This window comes from Teleopsis dalmanni, chromosome 2, assembly GCF_002237135.1.
Source record: "Teleopsis dalmanni isolate 2A chromosome 2, ASM223713v2, whole genome shotgun sequence".
Classification (NCBI taxonomy): Eukaryota; Metazoa; Arthropoda; class Insecta; order Diptera; family Diopsidae; genus Teleopsis; species Teleopsis dalmanni.
The window spans coordinates 139473928-139483908 of record NC_051847.1 but is presented as its reverse complement, the minus strand read 5'-3'; the positions used below and the strand labels follow the sequence as shown (position 1 = coordinate 139483908).

The 9981-nt window shown below is 28.6% G+C and overlaps 1 protein-coding gene across 1 annotated transcript; it reads right to left on the bottom strand.

The window, feature by feature from the left end:
* Positions 1 to 905: 905 nt before the first annotated feature.
* Positions 906 to 2136, bottom strand: LOC119685167. Its single transcript, XM_038099383.1, has 2 exons — positions 1875 to 2136; positions 906 to 1364 (listed from the first exon to the last, which is right to left on the bottom strand). Exons 1-2 carry the CDS (start codon positions 1996 to 1998, stop codon positions 913 to 915), a joined length of 576 nt encoding a protein of 191 aa, XP_037955311.1. The 5' UTR covers positions 1999 to 2136; the 3' UTR covers positions 906 to 912.
* Between the last annotated feature and the right edge of the window lie 7845 nt (positions 2137 to 9981).

The window sequence follows — 9981 nt, the reverse complement described above, 5'->3', positions numbered from 1 at the left end:
CACTATAACATCACAAAATTTATCCAGGCATCTTGGTTTGATTGAAGAGTGACTTGCTAAATGGAAAATCAAGGTAAATGAAACTAAATACGTTCAAGTGACTTTTACTCTAAAGAGAGAAACATACACTGCAGTTAAAATCAATAATGTGGTCATAGCTTAATCACATTCTTTGAAATATCTGGGAATTCGTCTAGATAGAAGGCTCAGGTGAACAAGTCATATTGATGCCAAAAGATGCCAATTAAATCTAAAATATAAGGAATTATACTGGCTTCTAATTCGAAACTCTAAACTCAGTCTGGATAACAAATTGTTAATTTACAAATTAATATTAAAGTCAATTTGAACCTTCTCTATGGAACTGTGGTGTTCACCGTGTAACACAAATATAGAAAAAATCTGAAGAATACAAAATAAAATTCTCCAAAACGCTAAATGAGCTCCATGGTATATCAAAAACAAAAACATACACAAAGACCTAAATCTACCAAGTGTAGAAGAAGTTATTCGCCATTATACACCTGAATTCCGAGAGAGACACAAGTTGTATCCAAATTTTCATGTTCGACACTAATCTCCTGCAACTGCACTAAATCACCTTAACAGAAAATCATTCATAAATATGAAGACCCTACCTCAAAAGCATACATGTTATTTATTTAAGATTTACAAAATTATTGTCAATTTCTATTTAGAAAGATTTAATAAATAAACCAATGTAAATAAATTTTTTTTTACTTTAAAAAGGTGACCAAATAATAAACACATTCAAAATACTAGTAGATATGTTTATTCAACAGTTTTTGAATAACACGAAAAATTTTAAAATAATGAAAACCAGATCAATTTTGTGTTAATTTATTTATTTGTATAAAGACAAAGCTATTTTACAAAAGAAGGTAACACTATTTAAGGAAACAAAATACGTAAAATATCATTTTTGATCTGTGTCTTTTTTGCATCATCCATATTGGTTATTTCTGAAGCTATCAATTTAAGAAAGTCTTCATCATCGATTGAATATTTAATCGACTCTTTAAATTCTTTAACTTCAACTGCTAATATCTCCTCATTTTGACCATCAGATTTGTTCGACTCATTATACCGCATTGTAGTTATTTCATGCAATACTGGTTCTTTCTCCGTAACTGCAACATCCACTTCATTAGTCACTTGTTCGACCTCTACATGTACTTGCTGTTTGTTAACACAAATTTTATTAATATCTTCTTCGATACCAGCCAAATTCTGGTCGATACCCAAATGTGGAAGCAAGTATGACATTTCATCTTTGTATTTAAATTTTTCATCTTCAAAGAAGCTTCGTAGTAAGCTATACCAATGGGCTTTTAAAGATTTCTCTGGAAGAAATATATATTCATTGCAGTCATATACAGTATATCAAGAACGAGTTTACACATTGAACTACAACTCACTTTATTAACTTATTGTCGCAGAAACACGGCGGTTTCCTTAAATATAAAGATTTTTGATAATAACTTTTTAATAATTATTATATTGAGAATACAAATATAAAAAAAATTTCAGTAGTTTGTTGTAAAATAAACGAATTCTACCACAAAAACAAATCGCACATCATTTTTTGACTGTCCAGTAACTGTTCACACAAATAATACAAAGTTCTTTAATATAAACTTTATTCACTGGAAACATTGTTATATAAGTTTTAAGTATTGAATATAGTCCTTTGTAGTATCTTTGATATATATTACAGATTACATAAAACATCTTTATATTTAAACAAATAGCAGTATATTTGGATTCTAAGTTCAAAAAGTGAATTTTATTTCAATATGTAAACTCATTCTTGACACGCTCTATTTATTAATCAAAAATTTGCTTATATTTACCTGACATATCAAATTGTTTTGCGAGTTCCTTCCAAGCTTCCATTTTTTGTTGAAACGAACCCGTTTTCTCAAACAATACAGGGAATTCCTGTATAGCTCTTATTAATGCTATATTAATATCCATTGAACGGCTTTTACTCTTCACAACCACGCTGCCTAAACTTGTCAGTGCTTGTTATTAAATGATGCGCATTATACTCGTATGTGTTATTTATCCGTTCAGAATAGTCCTCCATAGCCAAAGAACAATTCACTAAAGAGGAAACTATGATATGTACTGGACAAAACTATTTTAAAAATAGTTTGTTGATGACCTATTATATATAAGAAAAAGAACGGACTACTATTTTACCTTTACTAAAGCAATATTCAGATGTGATAATCCACTTTACGTTGGCTCAACTAGCAAATTTTATATTGAGTTGTCATTGCCGATATCAATTGTCCGCGTACGACACACCTCAGAACTAATATTTTCACTAGTTTATAAAAAGTAGAATGGCACCCGTGCCACTTTGTATATAAGCCTGATTTCATTTAATAGGAGCACAATTCAATATAGTTCTCCTCTTTTAACAACTATATATCTTTTAACTCAAGAAATGATATAATACGTACATATTTATTAATAAATTAGAAGACATACATTGCAAATCGGAATACCTTTCTCTTTTTACCAAGAATGTAATTGATTTATTAATATTTTTAAAATCTTCTTTACTGTATATTCATAATATTAAGGATATAATTACTATAAAGGAAGTCAATAATACGTAAATACTTCTTAATTAAATATACAGACTCGTTGATTGGACAGTACAAATTATATCATTCACCATTGTGCGGTTCTAGCACTATTTGTCCTCATACCATTTACTCTCTGTGTTTTATACATATAGCGCGCGATGTCGCATTTTATATTTACTTGTAGTGCTATGACAACACCAGCGCCAAGATAGCAATGTTGGGAGGTCCAAACCGGAATTTGAACACGAAATTTTTCTAAGTTTATTAATTTGTCAATATTAGCTAGATTAGAGTTATTTTCCGAAATATGAAATTTGTTTTGGATAGAAAATTTAATAATCTTTCATTTAGTATATAGCTCATAAGTTATGAGTCATAATTATATGTTGCGTAATAGGTGAGATATTTAAAAAATTAAAAAAACAAATTTTTTTGAAAAAAGTGACTGTTTTTACTTAAAAAATTATTAAAGAACAACTAAGATTTCGATGGACCTGCACGTACATGTGTTTGAAAGGCAATAAGACAAGCTTTCAAATAAAGTACAAATTGTATGCGTGGAATTCGCACAAAATCATGTTAAATGTCATTATTTTCCATTCCGTTTGTTGTTGTTGTTGTTAAATTTCCTTGTTCGTCTTTTCTTTTCCACTACAATGCTCCTATTCAACATTTTCACCTTTTAGAACTTTTCATTTTCATTATTTCACCATAAGTATATATATAAGGTAATAATATGTAGTAATGAAATTAGTTTTAAGTCTAAAGACCTGAAGAAGTTATTTAATCGAACCTAGATTATTCTTATATCATATTATAGTTAGTGGTTGAAAGAATAAGAAGGCGTTAGTTTGACAATCCATTAACATTAATCTTTTAACCTAGATAAACTTAACTATAACCTAACTAGTGAAAACAAAATTTGTAATAATATAATGCCTAAATGTTTATGCGGTTAGATTGATGGAGTTAACTTCGTAAGTAATGTGAACCAAATTTAGTTGAACAATTCATATACTGTGTCATATTTTCATTGTATAACTTAACGACTTTAGTATATAATGGTAAGAGTTCTTATAAAGTGTCAATTTTTTGGAGGATGTTTGTCGTGGAAACAGAATAAAACAAGTGATACTCAAAATTCAAAATAAATATTGTATGATTTGTTACTTTATCATATCCTCTTATATTTATCTTGAAAACGTATTCAATTAGAAATATTAAAGTAATTTCTGTACGCATAACACATTAAGGCAATAAGCTAAAGTGAATCCTTGAAATCGCCGGTGTAACATGTCATATATATAGTAAATACGTGTACACAACATTTTTAAATAAAATGATATAAATGCAAGAGATAAGTACTTAGTATAAGAAATACAAAATATCATATAGATGCAAAGGATGGATGCAATTTTAACATTAACTGAAATACAGAGCGTTTGAGAAAGTTCTAAAACGAAACTCATAAAAGACTTAATATCTCCAGAATGACCACATTTGTTTTCTGTTTAATTTTATAAACACGAGGATTATAATTGTTCAAAGTAAATTTTTTTAAGTAATTTTTAGATGACTTTCAATATATTGTAAATATTGAAGAAAAAAATATTATATTGTTACAGTTGGCTTCTGAAAAACTAACAAATTTTCTAGGGTAAATAAGTTAAGTTAGTGAGTTTAAAATATGAATACTTCAAAAGCATATAAACCTCGTTCTGGAGTATTTTCAGAAATGGAATATAAAATTAATAATGAAAAAACTAAGGCTCTGTTTATAACGCGTAAGTGGAGACAGAAGCCGTCGACAGTGAGAGTGCGTGATATGGCTCAAAAAAGCTTCAACATAATAAAACTTCTTTTTCGATATATAAAGCATGCATCCTTTATAATTTCTTAACACGATTTCCATTTTTTCTTGAACCAACCGACAATGAGTTGGAATTTTCCTATAAATTTTTTGAAATTTCTTTAATCTAATTTTGGAAATGGTAATCCGAGCACGAGATTTGAAACGAATTGGCACCATATTTTACAAAAATATAGTGATATTTGACTATGGGGATGATATTGATGTTGTATGATAAATAAACAAAAAATTAAGTACTTTCTGTCGACAAATAAATTTATAAAAGAAATTTATAAATAAACCACGTCACTATTGATAAACCAACAACTAGAAGATGTGTTTAATTTTATTTATTTGTGGAGCACCGTAATAATCTCTCAGCCCTCTTTCGACAACCAAAAATCACGTTTTTCAAGTTCCTTATCATGCTTCATGCCCCTTCTGTTATATGGTGCAAAAGCTTGTACAGTAACCAACAGTAAAAAAAAGCCGTTAGAAACATTCTAAAAAAAACTTCTTCGAAAGATTGAAGTGATCTATAATCACTTACGCGATTGTAGTATCCAATTAGAGTATCGAATTAGATGGTGCAATGAGCTATACGAGCTATATCGCAACATTGACATTGTTAAGGGCTGGTTGGGCAGGTTACTAGAAGCAGCCAAAGTCAACTCACGTCTTTAATGACACAGTAAGTAAGTAAATGCTCCTACCCCACCCTACTTATTTACTGAACTAATCTCATTACTTTCTTGTAACAATTTTGAGTATTTTGCTACTACGTTAAACATAAGAAATATATAATTAATAACTAGAAAACTATAATTTAATAGTTCAATTCACAACCAATAAACAAAACTCCAAGTTATGACAATAAAAGTGAAGTTTAGCTTTGATCCAGTTGGCTAAATAAAACTAATTCTGATAGGATATTTGATAGGATATTCCAAATTTAACATAAGTTTAAGTTTAAACAAAACAAGCAAATATGGATCTAGTTCAATTGGCTAATTAATACTGGCTCTGAGTTTCAAATTTGGCAGGGTGCGGGTTCAGCCTTTAGTACATGCAGTCTCAATAATTATTATTCACAAATAATTTAATGTGAAAATTCGTGAATAACCATAGATAATAAAAATATATTAATAAAACTATATAGTTCTAGTCCTACTCAGAAATCATTTTATGAAGAAAATAATGTCATGAAAAAAAAAAGTTTCTTTCGTCATAATTCATTTTCAAAATCAAATTTATAAATAAATTATCTTTTCTTATTTTTATTGTAACAAAAGTATACATTTTATTTTTTTTACTTTTAGCGATTGATATATTATTCTTTTGATTTTTTACTTTCACTTGCATATTCTCATATCAAGAAAGTGTATTCCTTTTCAAGCCAGTACGATATTCCACATAATATTAATGAGTTTAATGTGCATTTAAATTCCCAAAAGCGACAATAACAGCTGAAAGGACAAAACCAACTAAGGAGGAACAAAGCTCAGTGAAAAGTAAGTCAACTGGCAAGACAAAAGAAAGAAGAGTGGAAAATGCTAAGAAATTATAACCGAAATGAAATGAAGATGCTGTAAATTGCAGGATGCACAAATGCACAAAAGTATAAATTTTACCAACTTACAACGTGGCAGTGTCGAAATATTAGAGCGACAAGCGAAAATGTCAAGGGATAAACACATAAGTTTACTCACCGACCCCGATAAACAGACTCACACCAGGACGTATGTATGCACTGACGTGCATAAACATGTTCATAACATATACAAATACACATGACGCCAGTAAGCGAGTTGGGAATATATTTCGATCATTAATTTTAAAGTATCTACAAAGAAGCGTGATAACGATGAAACGGAAATGCAACAACAGATATGGACCAACAACTAAAACAGGCGCATATGTCGAATGTAAAAGTGAGTGTAATAAAAAATACTAGAGATGCGAGAAATACGGAAAAAATCAGAAAATTACATATAAAACAATATTTCTAAAAAATCACACTTGCACACAAAAACACATAAATAAGGAAAAAATCACGAAGCTTTTAATTTTTCAACTATTGTTGCTTCTTTCAAAAATTCAACACATCCACATCCACTGAACGTTGCACATTTGTGAAAAAGTGCTAGGAGAAGTGGCATGTAGCAGCACTTTAAGCAATATGTTGGCATTTCCCCTTGACTTTGTTGCAGCTTGGAAAAACCTATTAAAAATTAAAAATATATTTTTTTCGTATTTTCATATTTTTTCGACTTTTATTTTAATTTCATATTTTTAGCATAAAAGTACGCTGAAAGCATTGCTGTATGTCTGACAGTTCCCGGGAGATTCTTGTTATTAAATGACATTCACTTTTAATTTAAAAAGTTTACTAAGTAAATAAGCTCTAATTAACATAATGTTATTTGAAGAATTTTAAAAATATTTTTTAAAAATGACAAAAATGCTCATATTTATGAAATAATATTTTTATTCTCATGCATCTTGTGCAAGTCTATAAACTTTTAAATACAATTAGTTCGTCTTAGCATTAAAAAAGTGCACATGATAATGCAGGGTATATACGTAATTTTTAAGTTACTATATACATTACTAAAACCATATTCACAACATTTATATGTGTCTGTTCTCTATAAAGCATTCTTATTTCGTAATATATTCAAAACAACTAAGAACAAAACAATCAGGTTTACAAAGAAAAAAGCTTTAAAGGAGATAAAACCTATGTATTCACTAAAATTTTATATTAAAGTAAGACAGTTCACTTAACTTACACAATAATATTCATTTATATATGCTTATTTTTATACGGAAAGCACTAAACGGTTTTTAGCTATACAAGAAAACTTGTTAATAAGAACTGAAAGGCTAGCTTTGCATAAATCAACGTAAGAGCTTGAGTTTGAAGAACTTAAAGTAAATTTGAAATAATTGATATCTTTTCTTTATTCAATTCTACATATTTTTTATATGAACTATGAAAAAAGATAATTTTTCAGTTACTATATATAGTATTTATATGTAGTATATATGTATATATACATTACTAAAAATATAATTACAGTATTTACTTACATATGTAGCTATTCTCACGCACTAATGACAAGTGTGTGAATACATAATTTTGTGCTTTAAACAGTAAGATGAGTTGATACGATACTTACTATTACCTTATATCGACATCTACACTGTCAAGTTTGTTAAGTTCAAATGCAAAATGCAATTTATATAATATTGTAAAACTTTTATGTGGTAGTGAGAAAGTGAAGACCGTATTGAAAATCTTGTAAAAGTAAAGCCTATATTAACGCTGTGTTACCACACCTTGGGATCTGCATGGCTAGCTTATTTTTTTGCAATTTATTGTGCTGTTTATTGATTAGGATAAAGAATTGTTAAATTATCAAAATTCAACGGAATGGTTTTTTTATATAACATTATTCAGGAAGTAAAAAAACATAACTTGTGCGTTTTAGCTAAGCAATTAGTTATTGAGAAATCACGATAGTAAAATATTAATACCCATACTAACATTTCTACACAACTATCTTTCTCTAGCTTTTGAAACTACAGTCACTTTCGGACATGACACCATTGTCAATGGAAACACATATCATTTGAAGGTTGCTATTATCTATAAGACTTTATTATATTGCAATATATTTAAAAAAATTAATTATACGTTCCTATAATACGAAATTAATAGAGAAAAAAATTTTGAAGAGGAAGAATCTTGTATTCACTGAAATTTTTTTATTAAACTGAAGCTTAACTCATCTACATAACATTTTTCATTTATATATGTTTATTTTCATAGTGAAGGCAAAAGTGCAGTTAGAAAGCACTAAACAGTTTTTGGCCACTTCAGAATTAAAAAGATTGTTTTATTAAAAAAATGATTTATAAAAGCAAATCGGTTCTAGAAAGTTATCAAGAAACGAAATGATCGTTTGTTTTTGTCTTATTTTAATCTTTGAAAATTACTTCGCGTAAACGGGATATACGAAACAATAAGTAGTTGTCAGATTTTTCGTTTACCGCAAACGAAATTATTTTCTGAACGTGCAATTGTCTACTTTTTTTTTTGTTAAAAACAAGATATTCTTTAATAAAGAAGTTATAGATAAGAATGCATATCATAAATCCAAAAAAATGAATCAGGGTTATATTTAATAAACTATTGAAAAACTATACGATAAATAATTATTCCGTTTTTATTTATTTTCCAAAGTATATGTTTAACTATATATCCACAATTATGGACCAACATTTAATAAAATAATACATGAAATAAATGAAGTTAAGTTATCAGTTTCACCTAACATACTTTATCATGTATTTAAGTAAATTTTTTATGTATTTAAGTTTTTTAATTTTCAGATTATATTAACTGAACCAAATGATTCCTATTTAGTCGTCCAAAACGATATTTGTAATTAAGTAAATTTTTGGGCTAATCATACAACTAACTCGAATAGCATCAAATGTCTTTTGTTAATGATCTTTAGAGACACTATTTTTTATTCAAGAATTTAATCAAGAATTGAACCCTGTAAGAAGAAATGCCTACATGCCTTGAGCTTTATTTGCTATTCGGAAACAAAAGTCACAACCTAATATGCATGTTTAATTGACTGATGAAACTTGATCAACATATAATTTTCTGCACATTCTCGACAAATTACTATTCTATCATACTATTAAAAATTCAATATAATAGAAATAATTTTACCAAAATTTGTAGATTAAAATTAAACGAATGCTCTAACTTTGTCATTAAAACTTTGCATTATCAATAGTTGTTATCCGATATTGCTAATCCAATAGTGCAATCCCAACTAAAAATGTTTAAACTGATAGAAAAAGGAAAAGTTGAAAAAAATATACTAACTCAAGCTTTTAATTCACATTGTGAAAGATAACACGATAGTGACACAAAAGGTTCACATCACCGTGGCACACATGCAAAAGATTACACCCTCCGTGTAAACTGATTGGGTTTTTTGTTTGTACTTTCAGAATAAAACTTAGAAAAATGTTTAGTTTTTTAAATTTCATGTTCCAAATGCATAGAAATAAAGTTTTTCACTGATTGTGCATATGAATGGATGCAGTCTCACACATTGTAGCAATTTTCACGCAAACAATATCGCGTGGTTTTCACTTGTTTTCGAACGTCCATGTTGTTGTCACCTCGGAGTATTTTTTTCTTCAATGCTCCCATTGGTACATAACATAAACTACCGAAATAAAAAAGGGGACATCAGTGCGCTGCAGGGTGATAAATTTTATTTTAAACTGATTTTAGTTTTACCCTTTGAGCGTATTGCACCTTTTTATTTGGGGTCTCTCATCTTTTACTACTGTTCGTTCTATTTTTAATTTCTTCAGTACAATTCCATTTTTTCCACAGGTTTTTCCACTGTTTCTGCTAAATGTTCTCGCACAAGTTTAATAGGGAATTTCTGCATTGCATGCGACTCGCAATTCGTT

Bases quoted from the DNA above. Each gene is read 5' to 3' on its own strand.
- LOC119685167 (XM_038099383.1), bottom strand. From the start codon at position 1,998: ATGGATATTAATATAGCATTAATAAGAGCTATACAGGAATTCCCTGTA. The intron at 1,365-1,874 runs GTAAATATAAGC...TATTTCTTCCAG, and splicing joins AAAACAATTTGATATGTCAG to AGAAATCTTTAAAAGCCCAT.